The sequence below is a fragment of the Bombina bombina genome, chromosome 1 (genome assembly GCF_027579735.1).
Source record: "Bombina bombina isolate aBomBom1 chromosome 1, aBomBom1.pri, whole genome shotgun sequence".
NCBI classification, from domain to species: Eukaryota; Metazoa; Chordata; class Amphibia; order Anura; family Bombinatoridae; genus Bombina; species Bombina bombina.
The window spans coordinates 190,573,410-190,595,056 of NC_069499.1; the positions used below are offsets into that span (position 1 = coordinate 190,573,410).

General features: G+C 39.3%; 1 protein-coding gene across 1 annotated transcript in view; it reads right to left on the bottom strand.

The window, feature by feature from the left end:
- The window catches only part of CDAN1 (codanin 1), a 380,174-nt gene that overhangs the window by 234,305 nt on the left and 124,222 nt on the right, over positions 1-21,647 (bottom strand). The window contains exons 17-20 of the mRNA XM_053711416.1: positions 15,221-15,275; positions 13,586-13,719; positions 4,188-4,291; positions 748-897 (exon numbers count right to left, since the gene is read on the bottom strand). Coding sequence (XP_053567391.1) covers positions 748-897; positions 4,188-4,291; positions 13,586-13,719; positions 15,221-15,275 — 443 coding nt within the window. The remainder of the gene's footprint in view (positions 1-747; positions 898-4,187; positions 4,292-13,585; positions 13,720-15,220; positions 15,276-21,647) is intronic.

Here is a 21,647-nt window from a genome sequence, read left to right on the forward strand (position 1 = left end):
TGGAAAAAACTGGGCCCCAATAAAGTTTTATCACCAATATGTATAAAAAAAACGTTTAAACACTTCCAGCAAACATTTTATTTTTCAGTAATGTGAGAAAGTAAGAAGAATATTACCCTTTACAGCAAGCATGATACTAGTCGTTATTAAATCACTGTAATCAGGCTTACCTTAAATAAATCCGGTATTAACAGCATTTTCTAGCATATTCATTTCTCTAGAAAAATTTAAACTGCACATACCTCATAGCAGGAGACCCTGCACGCCATTCCCCCAGCTGAAGTTACCTCTCTCTTCAGTTATGTGTGAGAACAGCAATGGATCTTAGTTACAACCTGCTAAGATCATCAAAGACCACAGGCAGACTCTTCTTCAACTTTCCGCCTGAGGCTAAAATAGTACAACTCCGGTACCATTTGAAAATAACAAACTTTTGATTGAAGATAAACTAAATAAATTCACCACATCTCTCTAGCTGCAAGAGAATGACTGGGAGTGGCAGTTAGAGGAGGAGCTATATAGACAGTTCTGCTGTGGGTAATCCTCTTGCAGCTTCCTGTTGGGAAGGAGAATATCCAACAAGTAATGGATGATCCGTGGACTGGATACACCTTACAAGAGAAAGAGAGGGGGGAGAGAGCACAAAAGAGAGGGGGGGGGGGAGAGAGCAAGAGGTGGAACCGCTGTACTGCAAAAAATGGCCCGTGTAAACGGGCTTTAGGACTAGTATCTTTATAAAAGACTTACACTCTGCCTGTCTGCACAGCCTGCTTGCCTTCCTCACACAACTCAGAGCACAAATTGTCCAACAGCTTGTTGTTGCTGGACTGGTCTTCTGTTATTTTGTCTTCCATGATGGCTTCTGCTCTTTTCACAAGTTCTGCAACTAGAGTAGCCCTATAAGTAATAGAATGCAAGAAATTAAAAACTTACTCCATTATCTTAGAATATTAAACAGTAAGACAAAACCTATGAAATAAAGTCCTAAGTTAAAGTATGCCTGTGTTCTGTTTAACAATCAGAGTTATTTATAGAGGATAGTTATTTGCATACAGCTAATCAACTCCCATACTTTTTAGAAGCAATTAAATGTACCTCAAGTAGTGATAAATGTATGAGGTGTGAAGTCATTTTATTATAATAAATACATTTAAAAAATAAATCTGGACTTCAGGTTGGCGGCGTGTTAACATGGCCACTGCTTTATAGAGCTCCAAGTAAAATCTCTAATTTTTAGCATAATCGTGGCTATATCGTTAGGCATTTACTCTGCAGCGCATCATAAAGACAAGATGACGCACATTACCACTGGCATTACTGTGATTCTCTTACCATTGTTTGATAACTTACTATTATCACTGGAAAGCATATTACAAGACACTTGGACCAATAGGGGACCAGTATCTAGCTTAGAAGTTGTGGAGCCGACACAGTCTACCCGGTCTGTACAAAGCTGATTACTTGACAAAGATCAGCGGTAAACATCAAGATCTCCTATGTATTGGCATCTCTGAGATAGCTTCTACTGAAGGTCTCCAAGCTGACAACCCCACCACAGCTAAATCAAAGAATACCCCCCAGTACTATATGCAGGACCCCGGGCTGAGAATCAAAACCGTACAATATTACTCTTCGCCAATGGGCAAAACCTTTAAGGGTGTTCTTGAAGGTAATGGAGTGAGGATCATGGATGACCACTTTGCGGGAAGGAAGTGAGGTCCGTCTCCTACCCTGATTAAGCCGGAATTGAAAAATGTGGAGGCACAACAGTGTTTAACTCCTCAAGAGTACACTGGGGACTGCACTATCGGCATCAATTTGCTTACTACCCACAGAGCCATACCTCAAATAGCGCTACTAAGACTATGGAAGTCAAACAGAATACGGCTTTGTGTATAGAACCCCTTCAGTTCACGGATCCTTGCTTATCGTTACTCAACTGTCAATGGCGAAACTTGTGTGTAACATCAGTTATGGACTTTGTCCCATTGCTTCCGAGACTGCACTCGACTGATTGATGGCCCGCTAAGCCTGAACAGCTTTCTTGACTCTCATATGCGTGAATAGTTGCTACCTTTCCATAGTGAGTGGTTGCTTTCTCTAGACATATTGGTGCGTGACAGCAACCGGCCCTACAAGTCAATTGAGTCACTTTTGTGTTGTATTTACCCCTGCACAAATTAATGTTACTGATATGTCTATACCCAGGTTAGGCTTGCACATCACACATTTCTATTTAAAAAAATGCCAAGCTTTCCTGAGCTCTGCTTGCGCATAATCCGCATAGGGGTTGGCTAAGTTGTTTGTGCAGTCTTTTCCTAACTTACTTGTACTTTAAGGCATGGTGAGTTAGCTAATGTTTATATCTGTTATAATAATGAACTATCGATAATAACTAATCACCATTGTAATCCTGTGTGCTGCTTTAACACGCTTAAATGCTACACAATATAAATAGATTGGTGCCATTTGTAGCACACATTTTCAGAAGATGGATCCCGTTGAGCTCATGCTTTCCCCTGTTGCGACCAGATGCCTTTTTACACCGGCTTATGAGCACTGCCTCTGACATTAGCCTACGGTTTGAAGACAGCATACGCCGACAGATTCTGTATAGTGTGGTAATATTTGGGATACAGGGAAAATTATTATTATTTGCTTTGCCTTTGTTTATTCTTACTTTTACTTAGTTTTAGGTCAATCCATTAGATTTACTTAACAATGGGAGACATGTATGGGTCATATCTAAACATCCCATATCTCGTTATTTTGGTGGGTTTACACTGTTATTGACTTGATTTTCCTTTCAAGTCTCCTCATTCTGTTGATACCCTCAACATGTTCATCTTACACATACAAGCTGGTTATGCTCAGTGGTCCCACTTCTCCTCACTGTCTAAGTGGGATAACATTTTATCCTTTGATAGCAGCATATTCTAATCCAGCCCCATTTCTGCAAAACTGCCAACAGCATATACGAGACTCGCACTTTGAACAGGTTTTTGTTGTTCTGTTTGTTCTGTGTTATTTTGTTTGTTTGTTTTATGTTATAAAATTGAGACACAATGGTTTTTTCCCCATGGCCTAGAATCGACTTACTATACCTATTCCTAATGGTGTATATGTAGACAGAATTTATCTATATGAATTCAGGCTTAATTTCAGAAGACTCATGCAGAGGACATCTGGTATTGGTGTGCTCTCACAGGTGTAATTTGTGTATCTTTACGTCATATACTTTTTCTTACGTTGCTCCTGTGATCTGCGAATCACATCGATGTATTATAGACCTTTATGGGGGAATTAATTGTATTACTGTATATTACATTTATTCCATGTCTCTTAATAAAAAGAAATTAAAAAAAAAATCCACTTTTGATTTCTCTGTTAAAATGGTAGAGAAAAATGGTCACAGGATGCATAAACGACTGAGCAGAAGGGAAATTGAGTAGGAACTCACTGGCCTATTGACACCATTCACATTCGTTTAACCAAAGAATAACACTAATCAGCAAACGGACACATGGGAGAAAATAGTTTTCTAATTAAATCACTGAAGAGAAGTTTCAAGCTCATATTTTAAAAAGATGAAGCAGAATGTTATACTTGGATGGGAGGGGTCACAGATTAAGGTATTACAATAGAACAAGAGGACTGCACTGCATAGGTACATAGTGGGAAAAATGGCAAATTAAGGGATCGGGGAAGGAAATAATTAGGAATTTAATCTGGTGTAAAAAAGCAGTAGGACCGGAGGCATTCTAATGAGACAAATCATCAATAGCTGGAAGTAAAAAGAGAATAAAGGGGAAACACCTTATAAAAGTGTTATCATGCAGAGCAAATTGATTTTATTGTTATGTGTGTTTCTGGCCTCCAATTGGGATATATCATTAAACAGCCAAATGTGATGGGAGTGGGGTATGGTTAAAACACATTTCTCTAAATCTATGGCTTCACAAAATCCTAAACACACCACTGCACATGTAAAACAAATTACAAGCATATACTGAATTGAAATAAAACTACTATAACTTCCAAAATGCTTACTAGAAAAATACATTTCCATTTTCCATTATTTCCAAGTAATAAAATAAATGTACTCTAAAGCAGGGAAAAAGCAGACAACACATCTTTCAGTAAGTGCCACTATGACAGGAAAAAACTAGCCTCACTAAACCACTCACTTGATATTTTTGACACAGTTGGATCCAATTCGCTCTGCCACAAATTCTACAGTTCTACGAAGTGAAGGAGGCTGGTTGTGAAAGAAAGCTTGTTCAAGCTCTGCCTGTGGACACAGATGAGAGTTAAGAACGGGATATGTATGAGGTAATTCTGTATGTCTTTGAAATATTTATTTTTCAATTTTAGAAAAATGTAGAAGTGACAAATTATTTTCACCATTTAAACACACATAAAACGTGCGGGAATTTGATGCAGTGTTTTTTTTTTTTAAATATTTTTTTTTATTGAGGGAATTTACATTTACAAATACACAAAAACAGTTTGCCCCAACAGGGACAGGATACATAGCATATGATAAGACAGGTATTGTGGACATATACAAAAGAACATATTTAGAGATAAATCTCTTTTCAAAATTCACATAGTGTTCTCAAGTTGAAATATACATCAAACGAATAAAAGTTGGAGAGCAAGCTCAAAATCGCCCTCTTTTCCCTCAAAGATAGCTGAAGCCACTTTTGGACCTCTATGAATTAAATGTACTACTCAGAGGGCATGCAGTGTTTTTTTGAGGTCTAAATTAAATGTTTACGTTAACATCATCAAAATAATAAGTAGAAGGCCATTTACCAAAAAAGCAAATACATAAATTAGAAGGGTTGCTAAAGTTATTAAAGACACGTGAAACCCAAACTTTTTCTTTCATGATTCAGATAGAACATAGAATGTTAAACAACAATGTCAAAAGAAAAATGTTGGGTTTTTGTGTCCTTTTAAATAAACTGGTTTTGATGTGGAAGCTTGTGCATCACAATATTGTTACACTAACCGAGTGGTTGTCACAGGGGAGCGCAGACCATCCTTACAACCACTTCCAGATACAACAAGTTGTAACCTTTTCTGTAAACCAGGTGTTTATCTTACACTGCAGCTTACAACAAAGAAAATCATCACAAAGTGCAGTATGTATCCTGGGCCAGTTCTCCTCAATTTGTCGTCCTATGGAGCTGTGTCACTACGTTTTCCCAACACTTGAACTTTAGTCAATCTGTAGCATGAGATTACTCGTCTCCATTAGATATCGTCTGAATCAAACCCATACATCTAACCCTAATGTTATGTGCAACTTATAGTGAAGGTAAATGAACGTGCACAAAGAAAAATGCTCTAATGTGTTTTATTATAACATTTTTGCTTGCGTATAATCATGTGTTAAAGTCAGCTTCAGTGCAGGAATGCACTACTGAGAGCTAACATCATCTGGTTTGTCAGAGACAAATGTGTGTAGCCAAGACTTAACAGCTAGCTCATAGTAGTACACTGCTGTTGATGAGTATATGTAAATATTCTTTTCAACAAAGTGAATTTGACAATAGAAGTGAAATTAAGTCTTAAAGGGACTTACCTTACCAGTGTTATCTAATTTGCATTGCTCTCGTTATTTGTTGCAAAAAAAAAAAAAAAAAACATAATTTATGCTTACCTGATAAATTCCTTTCTCCTGTAGTGTAGTCAGTCCACGGGTCATCCATTACTTATGGAATATATCTCTTCCTAACAGGAAACTGCAAGAGAATTACCCAGCAGAGCTGCTATATAGCTCCTCCCCTCACATATCATACTCAGTCATTCGACCAAAGCAGACGAGAAAGGAGGAACCATAGGGTACAGTGGTGACTGGAGTTTAATTAAAATTTAGACCTGCCGTAAAAACAGGGCGGGCCGTGGACTGACTACACTACAGGAGAAAGGAATTTATCAGGTAAGCATAAATTATGTTTTCTCCTGTTAAGTGTAGTCAGTCCACGGGTCATCCATTACTTATGGAATACCAATACCAAAGCTAAAGTACACGGATGAAGGGAGGGACAAGGCAGGAACATTAAACAGAAGGAACCACTGCCTGAAGTACCTTTCTCCCAAAAATAGCCTCCGACGAAGCAAAAGTGTCAAATTTGTAAAATTTTCAAAAAGTGTGAAGCGAAGACCAAGTCGCAGCCTTGCAAATCTGTTCAACAGAGGCCTCATTTTTAAAGGCCCAGGTGGAAGCCACAGCTCTAGTAGAATGAGCTGTAATCCTTTCAGGAGGCTGCTGTCCAGCAGTCTCATAGGCTAAACGTATTATGCTACGCAGCCAAAAAGAGAGAGAGGTAGCCGAAGCCTTTTGACCTCTCTGTCCAGAGTAAACGACAAACAGGGAAGAAGTTTGACGAAAATCCTTAGTTGCCTGCAAATAGAATTTCAGGGCACGGACTACGTCCAGATTATGCAAAAGTCGTTCCTTCTTTGAAGAAGGGTTAGGGCACAGAGATGGAACAACAATCTCTTGATTGATATTCCTGTTAGTAACTACCTTAGGTAAGAACCCAGGTTTAGTACGCAGGACTACCTTGTCTGAATGAAAAATCAGATAAGGAGAATCACAATGTAAGGCAGATAACTCAGACTCTTCGAGCCGAGGAAATAGCCATCAAAAACAGAACTTTCCAAGATAACAGCTTGATATCAATGGAATGAAGGGGTTCAAATGGAACGCCTTGAAGAACATTAAGAACTAAGTTTAAGCTCCACGGCGGAGCAACAGACTTAAACACAGGCTTAATCCTAGTTAAAGCCTGACAGAAAGCCTGAACGTCTGGAACTTCAGCCAGACGTTTGTGTAGAAGAATAGACAGAGCAGAAATCTGTCCCTTTAACGAACTAGTAGATAAGCCCTTTTCTAAACCCTCTTGTAGAAAGGACAATATCCTAGGAATCCTAACCTTACTCCATGAGTAACTCTTGGATTCGCACCAATGTAAATATTTACGCCATATCTTATGGTAAATTTTTCTGGTAACAGGCTTCCTAGCCTGTATTAAGGTATCAATAACCGACTCCGAGAAGCCACGCTTTGATAGAATCAAGCGTTCAATCTCCATGCAGTCAGCCTCAGAGAAATTAGATTTGGATGTTTGAAAGGACCCTGAATTAGAAGGTCCTGTCTCAGAGGCAGAGACCACGGTGGACAGGACGACATGTCCACTAGGTCTGCATACCAGGTCCTGCGTGGCCACGCAGGCGCTATCAGAATCACCGAAGCTCTCTCCTGTTTGATATTGGCAATCAAACGAGGAAGCATCGGGAATGGTGGAAACACATAAGCCATGTTGAAGACCCAAGGGGCTGTCAGAGCATCTATCAGCACCGCTCCCGGGTCCCTGGACCTGGATCCGTAACAAGGAAGCTTGGCGTTCTGACGAGACGCCATGAGATCCAGATCTGGTTTGCCCCAACGACGAATCAGTTGAGCAAAGACCTCCGGATGAAGCTCCCACTCCCCCGGATGAAAAGTCTGGCGACTTAGAAAATCCGCCTCCCAGTTCTCCACGCCTGGGATGTAGATCGCTGACAGGTGGCAAGAGTGAGACTCTGCCCAGCGAATTATCTTTGAGACTTCCAACATCGCTAGGGAACTTCTGGTTCCCCCTTGATGGTTGATGTAAGCCACAGTCGTGATGTTGTCCGACTGAAATCTGATGAACCTCAGAGTTGCTAACTGAGGCCAAGCTAGGATAGCATTGAATATTGCTCTTAACTCCAGAATATTTATTGGGAGGAGTTTCTCCTCCTGAGTCCATAATCCCTGAGCTTTCAGGGAATTCCAGACTGCTCCCCAGCCTAGAAGGCTGGCGTCTGTTGTTACAATCGTCCAATCTGGCCTGCCACCATAGAAGAGAATCTCTGGTCTCTTGATCCAGATTTAGTAGGGAGGACAAATCTGAGTAATCCCCGTTCCACTGACTTAGCATGCACAATTGCAGCGGTCTGAGATGCAGGCACGCAAATGGTACTATGTCCATTGCCGCTACCATTAAGCCGATTACTTCCATGCACTGAGCTACTGACGGGTGTGGAATGGAGTGAAGGGCACGGCAAGCATTTAGAAGTTTTAATAACCTGGCCTCTGTCAGGTAAATTTTCAACTCTACAGAATCTATAAGAGTCCCTAGAAAGGGAACTCTTGTAAGTGGAAATAGAGAACTCTTTTCCACGTTCACCTTCCACCCATGCGACCTCAGAAATGCCAGAACTATCTCTGTATGAGACTTGGCAGTTTGAAAACTTGACGCTTGTATCAGAATGTCGTCTAGGTACGGAGTCACCGCTATGCCTCGCGGTCTTAGTACCGCCAGAAGTGATCCTAGAATTTTTGTAAAGATTCTTGGAGCCGTAGCTAATCCGAAGGGAAGAGCTACAAACTGTTAATGCCTGTCTAGGAAGGCAAATCTCAGATACCAGTAATGGTCCTTGTGAATCGGTATGTGAAGCTAGGCATCCTTTAGATCCACTGTGGTCATGTACTGACCCTCTTGGATCATGGGAAGGATGGTTCGAATAGTTTCCATTTTGAATGATGGAACTCTTAGAAATTTGTTTAGGATTTTTAAGTCCAAGATTGGCCTGAAGGTTCCCTCTTTCTTGGGAACCACAAATAGGTTTGAATAGAATCCCTGCCCGTGTTACCCCCATTAGTAAGAGGTCTTGTACACAGCGTAGAAACGCCTCTTTCTTTATTTGGTTTGCTGATAACCTTGAAAGATGAAATCTCCCCCGTGGAGGAGAAGTTTTGAAGTCCAGGAGATATCCCTGAGATATGATCTCCAACGCCCAGGGATCCTGGACATCTCTTGCCCAAGCCTGGGCGAAGAGAGAAAGTCTGTCCCCCACTAGATCCGTTTCCGGATAGGGGGCCCTCTCTTCATGCTGTTTTGGGGGCAGCAGCAGGTTTCTTGGCCTGCTTGCCCCAGTTCCAGGACTGGTTAACTTTCCAGCCCTGTCTGTAACGAGCAGCAGCTCCTTCCTGTTTTGGAGCGGAGGAAGTTGAAGCTGCTCCTGCCTTGAAGTTACGAAAGGCACGAAAATTAGACTGTTTGGCCTTTGATTTGGCCCTGTCCTGAGGTAGAGCATGGCCCTTACCTCCCGTAATGTCAGCAATAATTTCTTTCAAGCCGGGCCCGAATAAGGTCTGCCCTTTGAAAGGAATATTAAGCAATTTAGATTTAGAAGTCACGTCAGCTGACCAGGATTTAAGCCATAGCGCTCTGCGCGCTTGGATGGCGAATCCGGAGTTCTTAGCCGTAAGTTTGGTTAAATGCACAACGGCATCAGAAACAAATGCGTTAGCTAGCTTAAGTGTCTTAAGCTTGTTGATTATTTCATCCAATGGAGCTGAGCGAATGGCCTCTTCCAGAGACTCAAACCAGAATGCTGCCGCAGCAGTGACAGGCGCAATGCATGCGAGGGGCTGTAAAATAAAACCTTGTTGAACAAACATTTTCTTAAGGTAACCCTCTAATTTTTTATCCATTGGATCTGAAAAGGCACAACTATCCTCCACCGGGATAGTGGTACGCTTAGCTAAAGTAGAAACTGCTCCCTCCACCTTAGGGACCGTCTGCCATAAGTCTCGTGTGGTGGCGTCAATAGGAAACATTTTCCTAAATATGGGAGGAGGGGTAAAAGGCACACCCGGTCTATCCCACTCCTTGCTAATAATCTCTGTAAGCCTTTTTGGTATAGGAAATACGTCAGTACACACCGGTACCGCATAGTATCTATCCAACCTACATAATTTCTCTGGAATTGCAACCGTGTTACAATCATTCAGAGCCGCTAATACCTCCCCTAGCAATGTGCGGAGGTTCTCTAGCTTAAATTTAAAATTGGAAATATCTGAATCCAGTCTCCCTGGATCAGATCCGTCACCCACAGAATGAAGCTCTCCGTCCTCACGTTCTGCAAACTGTGACGCAGTATCTGACATGGCTCTCATCTCATCCGCGCGCTCTATCCTTAACCCAGAGCTATCGCGCTTGCCTCTTAATTCTGGCAACTTAGATAATACTTCTGTCATAACAGTAGCCATGTCTTGCAAAGTGATTTGTAAGGGCCTCCCTGATGTACTTGGCGCCACAAAATCACGCACCTCCTGAGCGGGAGGCGAAGGTACTGACACGTGAGGAGAGTTAGTCGGCATAACTTCCCCCTCGTCGTCTGGTGATAATTTCTTTACATGTAAAGATTGACTTTTATTTAAAGTAGCATCAATGCAATTAGTACACAAATTTCTATTGGGCTCCACATTGGCCTTTAAACATAGTGAACAAAGAGATTCATCTGAGTCAGACATGTTTAAACAAACTAGCAATGAGACTAGCAAACTTGGAAATACTTTTCAAAATTAATTTACAAGCAATATAAAAAACGTTACTGTGCCTTTAAGAAGCACAGAAAAACTGACACAGTTGAAATAACAATGACCAAAATAGTAATAGCAACCAATTTTTCACAGTAAATGTATTAAGTTAGCAAAGGATTGCACCCACCAGCAAATGGATGATTAACCCCTTAGTACCCAAAAACGGATAACAATTATATAATTAACGTTTTTCTCACAGTCAAATACACTGTCACAGGACTGCTGTGCCTGATTACCTCCCTCAAAATGGATTTTGAAGACCCCTGAGCTCTCTAGAGACGATCTGGATCATGGAGGATGAAGTAGACAGATTGTGACTGAATTTTTACTGCGCAAAAAAGCGCTAAAATAGGCCCCTCCCACTCATATTACAACAGTGGGGAAGCTCAGAAACTGTTTCTATGCAGAAAACAAAAATGGCCATGTGGTAAAAATCATGCCCTAATAAGTTTTATCACCAAGTACCTCACAAAAACGATTAACAAGCCAGTAAACGTTTTAAACATACATTTGAAAGTTATGTATTATTATTAATAAGCCTGCTACCAGTCGTTTTTACTGCAGTTAAGGCTCATACATTATTTCAGTATTAACAGTATTTTCAGAGTCAATTCCATTCCTTAGAAAAATACATTCAGTGTACACATACACACACATCAGCCTGATACCAGTCGCTATCACTGCATTTAAGGCTGAACTTACTTTACAATGGTATCAGCAGTATTTTCTCAGTCAATTCCATTCCTCAGAAAATAAATTACTGCACATACCTCATTTGTTGCAGGGGAGCCCTGCATGCTATTCCCCTTCTCTGAAGTTACCTCACTCCTCAGATGAGAAACAGCCAGTGGATCTTAGTTACGTCTGCTAAGACCATAGAAAAAAACCCAGGCAGATTCTTCTTCTAATGCTGCCTGAGAATAAACAGCACACTCCGGTGCCATTTAAAAATAACAAACTTTTGATTGTAGAAATAAACTAAGTTAAAAAACACCACAGATCTCTCACAGCTTCCTTTTTAGTTAGGCTGCAAGAGAATGACTGAGTATGATATGTGAGGGGAGGAGCTATATAGCAGCTCTGCTGGGTAATTCTCTTGCAGTTTCCTGTTAGGAAGAGATATATTCCATATGTAATGGATGACCCGTGGACTGACTACACTTAACAGGAGAAAAAGAGAAACCTAGGTAGGCTCAGGAGCAGCAGTGCACTACTGGGTGCTAGCTTGTGGCTGCACATATGACTTGTCATTGGCTCACCTAATGTGATCAGCTAGCTCCCAGTAGTGCAATGCTACTCCTTTAACAAAGGATTATAAAAAAATTAAGCAAATTTGATAGAAGTAAATGGGAAAGCTGTTTATGATAATATGCTCTGAATCATGAACGATTTTTTTTGGGTTTCATGTCCGTTTAAAATTACATGCTCAATCACAGAAGTTTAATTTTGACTTTCCTATCCCTTTAAAATATTCTAGTTTAAGGGAGAAAAAAATTGAAACACACAGTTAAGATTACAATAATGGATCCCCTTCATTCTTCTTAACATAAGCACATAGTCAGCAACAGGAACACACACACATGCATTTGCAACACATTGAACAAATCAAAGCATCTTGTTTTTTTGTTTTTACGTTTTTTGGTTTTGCTTTTGACCTAGAATGTCCCTTTTAAATGTCTATATCAGAACAAGGTAAATCTGAATAAAAACTATTTTATTAGAGCATTCTTAAATTATTTTATTATACTACAGTTTATTATACTACAGGTTAAATGCATAGTGAAAGTTGCACTCCTAGAACACCTGCATTCTGCTCCAGATGAGAATATGTGCAGCGATTAGAGCATACACACGTATGCCTGGTTCTCATTTGGCAATACTCATCTGGAAACTAGAATACTTGGATTTATCCGTGTTAGCACTCCCATTAACAGGTTTGAGCATTATTTTCTGTAAGGAGACATCCCTGTAAGTAGTAAGCGCCTCCAGGACTGAATGGGCCAGCAACATTAGCATAAACCTCAAGCAGCTGCACACACACTGCAAAGCTTAAAGGGATAGTCTAGTCAAAATTAAAAATGTTCATGATTCAGATAGAGCATGCAATTTTAAGCAACTTTTTCTTTACTCCTATTATCAATTTATCTTTGTTCTCTTGGTATCCTTATTTGAATGCAAGCTTAGAAGCTGGACAATATTTGGTTCAGAACCTGGGTAGTGCTTTGCCGATTGGTGGCTACATTTAGACACCATGTAGAAAGTGCTACCCAGGTGCTGAACTAGAAATGGACCGGCTACTTTGCTTACATTCTTGTTTTTTCAAATAAAAGATACCAAGAGAAAAATTGATAATACGAGTAAAATTAGAAAGTTTCTTAAAATGTCATGCTCTATCTGAATCATGAAAGTTTAATTTTGACTAAACTATTCCTATAAGTTCACCATCTCACCTATAGGGAATTACTTCACGAGACCACAACATTTTCTTTCAAGATTCAGAGAGAACATACAATTTTAAATATCTTTTCAATCTGTTTATATTATCAAATTTTCTTCCTTCTCTTTGGTATCCTTTGTTGAAGGAATGACAATGCACTACTTGGAGCTACGTGTGCAGTCCAATCATCGGGCGCTACCCAGGTGCTAAACCAAAAATGGGCCTATACTTACATTCTTGCTTTTTCAAATAAGTTAGCAAGAGAATGAAGACAAATTTATAATAGAAGTAAATTAGAAATTTGCTTAAAATTTCCATGCTCTATCTGAATTATGAAAGATAAAGTTTTGGTTTTGTGTCCCTTTAAGGACCATACAACCCGAGACCTTGGATATAAGTGTTCCAGAGCATGTATGAACCACTGAATATACACAGGGTAGAGTACACCGGCAAATATCCCATAAGAGAGTCTTATAGTTTATAAACCCATTAGAGGAACCTCAAAGACAATCCAGATTGGTGTATGTTGGGACAGTATGTAAAGCCACAGATAGAGACCCTAACAATGGTCCCATTCAGTAACATCTTTCTGTACTTAGAGGCATCTATAGAAATTGAACAGACTCATGTAGGAAGGGCAGGGAGAGACACAGTGAACCTACTTACATTAGAAAGTGGAAAGTTTTTCAACAAGTCATGGTGTTTGGAAAGTAACTTACTTGAAGTTTCTTTTGTGTAAGAGAAGGCTTTTGTACCAGGGGTTCTGCAGCAGTGGGGGTTATTTTTCTGATGAATCCACCATTTTTAGAGCCACAGCCAGCCACAAATGACATAACCAATTTCCTCAGTTCTCCTGAAAAATTAAACATATTTTTTTTCTCCCCCATTACCCACAAAATGTGCAAAGCTCTGCAAAAGAGGAAACACTAGTAATGCTTGGCTGCTGTGCATCCCAGTGCATGATTATATCACTACAAACAGAAAATTGTGACTTGTTAGGAAACACACAATACACAGGAGAAAACTGCAAGGGAAAAGCATATCATAAAACAGCAGTATAGGTTTATGAAATGCTTCAAACAGGATACAGAAAGAAACAAAAACCCTTCTCACAAACCTCCCAATAGGAAATATTCTACATTCAAAACTATCTTAGCACATTTGAGCATATATCTCAGCAATAAAAAGATAGTGAGGTAACAGCAGCTTAGGAGCTAGAAAAATACTTTACATGGAACTTATAAGAATCGCTCCGCAAGAATAAACTTTTTTTTTAGGTCCTAAAAAAGGGGACACTAAATTCACAATCATGATTCAGATTCACTTAACAAAACACTAATTTACTTCTATTATCACACAATCTTTTTATATGCACACATTGATACAACAGCTCATGCACAGCCTGTGCAAGAGTGCACAGTATATACATATATGGATTTTGTGATTGGTTGATTGCCGTCATGTGATAGTGGGATGGAATTAACTTTGAAATTTGCCATAATAAATCTACTCATTTACAATTCAAAGTAATTAATATTGCATTATCTTTATAGTATGCATTTGTAGATTATGCAATTCTACTGTATTTAATTGTCATTTAATATCCACATCAGATAGAGTCATTAAGAGTATAGCAATCATCCAATATTCTCTATAATATATATCACATCAGAGCCCATTTTGAAAGAAACCAATTTGATTTCTTCTAATTAGGGATGTGACCCACTTCTTTTGTCCGTTGTGCAGATAATGGACAGGAGAGCTGCAGACAAAACTATACCACAAGTAGGGGCATACATAAATACAGAATATATAAATATATAAAAACTGGAGGCTATTTATAGAAAATGAGTTAAAATATTTCAATGATTTTTCTTTGGTTGTTCTATGCCTAACTGACAATAAGGAAGAAGAAAAGAAAAAAAAAAAAGAAAAAAAATAGTTTTAAAGAATACATGTCATTTATACTTCAGTGGCCGTTCTACATGCCATTTATACTTCAGCGGCCGATCTACATGTCATATTTATACTTCAGTGGTTGTTAAGGCTGTGACACACTGCAAGCGATGCGGCGCGAGGCGAAGCAGCTGCTTTGCACCGCGTCGTATCGTTTATGAAGTTTAAATGTTTCATCTCTGAGCGCTCAGCTACGCAACCTGACGCAGCAGAGTGCTCAGAGATGAAAAAGGCAGGACACACTGAGCGCGCACAGCTGCATCTACATGCTGCGTGCTGCTCCGCTTGCATTGTGTCACAGCCTTTAGTGTCTTGACACGTTATGCTGTGAGCAAAGCTCTAAACACATTTATTTTTCCTTTAGTAACAAATGTGAATAAATTAAGGTAATTACTCACCTATGTATGGGCAACAGATATACAGAAGCTGTTGGTCCACCAAAGGCATATAGTCCTAAAAGAGAAAACAGAGTTTATAAATCCTGCTCATTATAACCAAATTGTTTAGTCATTACATTAAAATGACAGCCGACCCATGTGAACAACAGTGGATAAAAACCCATCAGAAACTAAACAGAAGGAAGTATGCCAGCATGCATGAACCTTAAAAGGTGTCCCCCTAACATGCCAGATTTTGAGGATATCTGAACTGGAGCACAGGTTAAATAAAACAGCTAATTAGAAAACATGGTTATTTAACTTCTCTCAACCCAAAGTAATCCGGAAAATCTGGCCTGTTAGGAAGGCTTGAGGACAGGTTTGCAAAACAGTGCTCTATATTGTTCCTGAGGGATTTTTCATATTTGTTTTGTAAATTTAAAAAAAAAAAACACACAAAAAATGCAAATCTGTAAAGCCTCTGGTTTCTGTTGTACATGCTAAACCAAAGTGTAAGGTACAGCTGTCAAAAAGTAAATACTGATCTGTGAAAGCTCACTGCTTTTGTTGCAAAAATACACACACTAAAAGATGGCAGCACCCAGAATAAAGATGTAGAGTTTTACCAATTCAATTGGCTTCTTAATAGGTTAAAATAAGAGAACGGCTTTAAAGAGAGGTGCAGGGGGGGTAACAACAGAATGGTGAGTAGTAACCATGTTACCATTTTTGTACCCAGAAGTTCAATGCTCCTTTTAGTAGAAAATTATATATATATATATATATATATATATATATATATATATATATATATATATATATATATATATATATATATATATATATATATATTTTATTTTTTTTAATATTTTTTTTTTTAATTATCTGCTGCATGGCAGAAAACATTTTACATCTATATGGTCTTTAAGGGAACATTAAGCTGCTTGAACAGGGGGCGAGTAGTGAAATATAGTGAGTATAAATTGAGGTCTGGGGGCGTTACAAAATGAGGGGATGGGGGGCATGTGTAAACAGAGGTGGCCGATTGGCATCACTACTGATTAAGTAGCATTTCTGAACAAACATTTTTCCATTCAGATATCCTACTCAAGTTGCAAAGTAGGGGAATGTCCTTAAAACGTTCATTTAAAAGGAATATTTGTGGGGAATAAATGCTTTGTATCCATATAATTTTTTTATTTCTTTCATGTAATTAGCAAGTCCATGAGCTAGTGACGTATGGGATATACATTCCTACCAGGAGGGGCAAAGTTTCCCAAACCTCAAAATGCCTATAAATACACCCCTCACCACACCCTCAAATCAGTTTTACAAACTTTGCCTCCCGTGGAGGTGGTGAAGTAAGTTTGTGCTAGATTCTACGTTGATATGCGCTCCGCAGCAGGTTGGAGCCCGGTTTTCCGCTCAGCGTGCAGTGAATGTCAGAGGGATGTGAAGAGAGTATTGCCTATTTGAATTCAATGATCTCCTTCTACGGGGTCTATTTCATAGGTTCTCTGTTATCGGTCGTAGAGATTCATCTCTTACCTCCCTTTTCAGATCGACGATATACTTTTATATATACCATTACCTCTACTGATTCTCGTTTCAGTACTGGTTTGGCTTTCTACTACATGTAGATGAGTGTCCTGGGGTAAGTAAGTCTTATTTTTGTGACACTCTAAGCTATGGTTCGGCACTTTTATATAAAGTTCTAAATATTTGTGTTTAAACATTTATTTGCCTTGATTCAGGATGTTCAATATTCCTTATTTCAGACAGTCAGTTTCATTATTTGGGATAATGCATTTGAATAATCAATTTTTTTTCTTACCTTAAAATTTGACTTTTTTCCCTGTGGGCTGTTAGGCTCGCGGGGGCTGAAAATGCTTCATATTATTGCGTCATTCTTGGCGCGGACTTTTTTGGCGCAAAAAAATCTCTTTTTTATTTCCGGCGTCATACTTGTCACCGGAAGTTGCGTCATTTTTGACGTTTTTGCGCCAAAAGTCTCGGCGTTACCGGATGTGGCGTCATTTTTGGCGCTAAAAGCATTTAGGCGCCAAATAATGTGGGCGTCTTTTTTGGCGCCAAAAAATATGGGCGTCATTATTGTCTCCACATTATTTAAGTCTCATTGTTTATTTGCTTCTGGTTGCTAGAAGCTTGTTCACTGGCATTTTTTTCCCATTCCTGAAACTGTCATTTAAGGAATTTGATCAATTTTGCTTTATATGTTGTTTTTTATTTTACATATTGCAAGATGTCTCAGATTGATCCTGAATCAGAAGATAATTCTGGAAAATCGCTGCCTGATGCTGGATCTACCAAAGTTAAGTGTATTTGCTGTAAACTTGTGTTATCTGTTCCTCCAGCTGTTGTTTGTAATGAATGTCATGACAAACTTGTTAATGCAGATAATATTTCCTTTAGTAATGTTACATTACCTGTTGCTGTTCCATCAACATCTAATACTCAGAGTGTTCCTGTTAACATAAGAGATTTTGTTTCTAAATCCATTAAGAAGGCTATGTCTGTTATTCCTCCTTCTAGTAAACGTAAAAGGTCTTTTAAAACTTCTCATTTTTCAGATGAATTTTTAAATGAACATCATCATTCTGATTCTGATAATGATTCCTCTGGTTCAGAGGATTCTGTTTCAGAGGTTGATGCTGATAAATCTTCATATTTATTCAAAATGGAATTTATTCGTTCTTTACTTAAAGAAGTCTTAATTGCATTAGAAATAGAGGATTCTGGTCCTCTTGATACTAAATCTAAACGTTTAAATAAGGTTTTTAAATCTCCTGTAGTTATTCCAGAAGTTTTTCCTGTCCCTGATGCTATTTCTGAAGTAATTTCCAGGGAATGGAATAATTTGGGTAATTCATTTACTCCTAAGCGTTTTAAGCAATTATATCCTGTGCCATCTGACAGATTAGAGTTTTGGGACAAAATCCCCAAAGTTGATGGGGCTCTCTCTACTCTTGCTAAACGTACTACTATTCCTACGGCAGATAGTACTTCCTTTAAGGATCCTTTAGATAGGAAAATTTAATCCTTTCTAAGAAAAGCTTACTTATGTTCAGGTAATCTTCTTAGACCTGCTATATCTTTAGCGGATGTTGCTGCAGCTTCAACTTTTTGGTTGGAAGCTTTAGCGCAGCAAGTAACGGATCATAATTCTCATAGCATTGTTAATCTTCTTCAACATGCTAATAATTTTATTTGTGATGCCATCTCTGATATCATTAGGGTTGATGTCAGGTATATGTCTCTAGCTATTTTAGCTAGAAGAGCTTTATGGCTTAAAACTTGGAATGCTGATATGTCTTCCAAGTCAACTTTGCTTTCCCTTTCTTTCCAGGGTAATAAATTATTTGGTTCACAGTTGGATTCCATTATTTCAACTGTTACTGGGGGGAAAGGAACTTTTTTACCACAGGATAAAAAATCTAAAGGTAAAATTAGGTCTACTAATCGTTTTCATTCCTTTCGTCACAATAAGGAACAAAAGCCTGATCCTTCCCCTACAGGAGCAGTATCAGTTTGGAAACCATCTCCAGTCTGGAATAAATCCAAGCCTTTTTAGAAAGCCAAAGCCAGCTCCCAAGTCAACATGAAGGTGCGGCCCTCATTCCAGCCCAGCTGGTAGGGGGCAGATTACGATTTTTCAAAGAAATTTGGATCAATTCGATTCACAATCTTTGGATTCAGAACATTGTTTCACAAGGGTACAGAATAGGCTTCAAGATAAGGTCTACTGCAAGAAGATTTTTTCTTTCCCGTGTCCCAGTAAATCCAGTGAAGGCTCAAGCATTTCTGAAATGTGTTTCAGATCTAGAGTTAGCTGGAGTAATTGTGCCAGTTCCAGTTCTGGAACAGGGGCTGGGGTTTTACTCAAATCTCTTCATTGTACCAAAGAAGGAGAATTCCTTCAGACCAGTTCTGGATTTAAAAATATTGAATCATTATGTAAGAATACCAACATTCAAAATGGTAACTATAAGGACTATTCTGCCTTTTGTTCAGCAAGGGCATTATATGTCCACAATAGATTTACAGGATGCATATCTGCATATTCCGATTCATCCAGATCACTATCAGTTTCTGAGATTCTCTTTCCTAGACAAGCATTACCAGTTTGTGGCTCTGCCGTTTGGCCTAGCAACAGCTCCAAGGATTTTTACAAAGGTTCTCGGTGCCCTTCTGTCTGTAATCAGAGAACAGGGTATTATGGTATTTCCTTATTTGGACGATATCTTGGTACTTGCTCAGTTTTCACATTTAGCAGAATCTCATACGAATCGACTTGTATTGTTTCTTCAAGAACATGGTTGGAGGATCAATTTACCAAAAAGTTAATTGATTCCTCAGACAAGGGTAACCTTTTTAGGTTTCCAGATAGATTCAGTGTCCATGACTCTCTGACAGACAAGAGACGTCTAAACGTCTAAAATTGGTTTCAGCTTGTCGAAACCTTCAGTCTCAATCATTCCCTTCGGTAGCCTTATGCATGGAAATTCTAGGTCTTATGACTGCTGCATCGGACGCGATCCCCTTTGCTCGTTTTCACATGCGACCTCTTCAGCTCTGTATGCTGAACCAGTGGTGCAGGGATTATACAAAGATATCTCAATTAATATCTTTAAAACCGATTGTACGACACTCTCTGACGTGGTGGACAGACCACCATCGTTTAGTTCAGGGGGCTTCTTTTGTTCTTCCGACCTGGACTGTGATTTCAACAGATGCAAGTCTGACAGGTTGGGGAGCTGTTTGGGGGTCTCTGACAGCACAAGGGGTTTGGGAATCTCAGGAGGTGAGAATACCAATCAACATTTTGGAACTCCGTGCAATTTTCAGAGCTCTTCAGTCATGGCCTCTTCTAAAGAGAGAGTCGTTCATTTGTTTTCAGACAGACAATGTCACAACCGTGGCATATGTCAATCATCAAGGAGGGACTCACAGTCCTCTGGCTATGAAAGAAGTATCTCGAATACTGGTATGGGCGGAATCCAGCTCCTGTCTAATTTCTGCGGTTCATATCCCAGGTATAGACAATTGGGAAGCGGATTATCTCAGTCGCCAAACGTTACATCCAGGCGAATGGTCTCTTCACCCAGAGGTATTTCTTCAGATTGTTCAAATGTGGGGACTTCCAGAAATAGATCTGATGGCTTCTCATCTAAACAAGAAACTTCCCAGGTATCTGTCCAGATCCAGGGATCCTCAGGCGGAGGCAGTGGATGCATTGTCACTTCCTTGGAAGTATCATCCTGCCTATATCTTTCCGTCTCTAGTTCTCCTTCCAAGAGTGATTTCCAAGATTCTAAAGGAGTGCTAGTTTGTTCTGCTGGTGGCTCCAGCATGGCCTCACAGGTTTTGGTATGCGGATCTTGTCCGGATGGCCACTTGCCAACCGTGGACTCTTCCATTAAGACCAGACCTTCTATCGCAAGGTCCTTTTTTCCATCAGGATCTCAAATCCTTAAATTTGAAGGTATGGAGATTGAACGCTTGATTCTCAGTCATAGAGGTTTCTCTGACTCTGTGATTAATACTATGTTACAGGCTCGTAAATCTGTATCTAGGAAGATATATTATCGAGTCTGGAAGATTTACATTTCTTGGTGTTTTTCTCATCATTTTTCTTGGCATTCTTTTAGAATTCCTAGAATTTTACAGTTTCTTCAGGATGGTTTGGATAAAGGTTTGTCTGCAAGTTCCTTGAAAGGACAAATCTCTGCTCTTTCTGTTCTTTTCCACAGAAAGATTGCTAGTCTTCCTGATATTCATTGTTTTGTACAGGCTTTGGTTCGTATAAAACCTGTTATTAAGTCAATTTCTCCTCCTTGGAGTTTGAATTTGGTTCTGGGGGCTCTTCAAGCTCCTCCGTTTGAACCTATGCATTCGCTGGACATTAAATTACTTTCTTGGAAAGTTTTGCTTCTTTTGGCCATCTCTTCTGCTAGAAGAGTTTCTGAATTATCTGCTCTTTCTTGTGAGTCTCCTTTTCTGATTTTTCATCAGGATAAGGCGGTGTTGCGAACTTCTTTTAAATTTTTACCTAAGGTTGTGAATTCTAACAACATTAGTAGAGAAATTGTGGTTCCTTCATTGTGTCCTAATCCTAAGAATTCTAAGGAAAGATCGTTGCATTCTTTGGATGTAGTTAGAGCTTTGAAATATTATGTTGAAGCTACTAAAAATTTCCGAAAGACTTCTAGTCTATTTGTTATCTTTTCCGGTTCTAGGAAAGGTCAGAAGGCCTCTGCCATTTCTTTGGCGTCTTGGTTAAAGTCTTTGATTCATCATGCTTATGTCGAGTTGGGTAAAACTCCGCCTCAAAGGATTACAGCTCATTCTACTAGGTCAGTTTCTACTTCCTGGGCGTTTAGGAATGAAGCTTCGGTTGATCAGATTTGCAAAGCAGCAACTTGGTCTT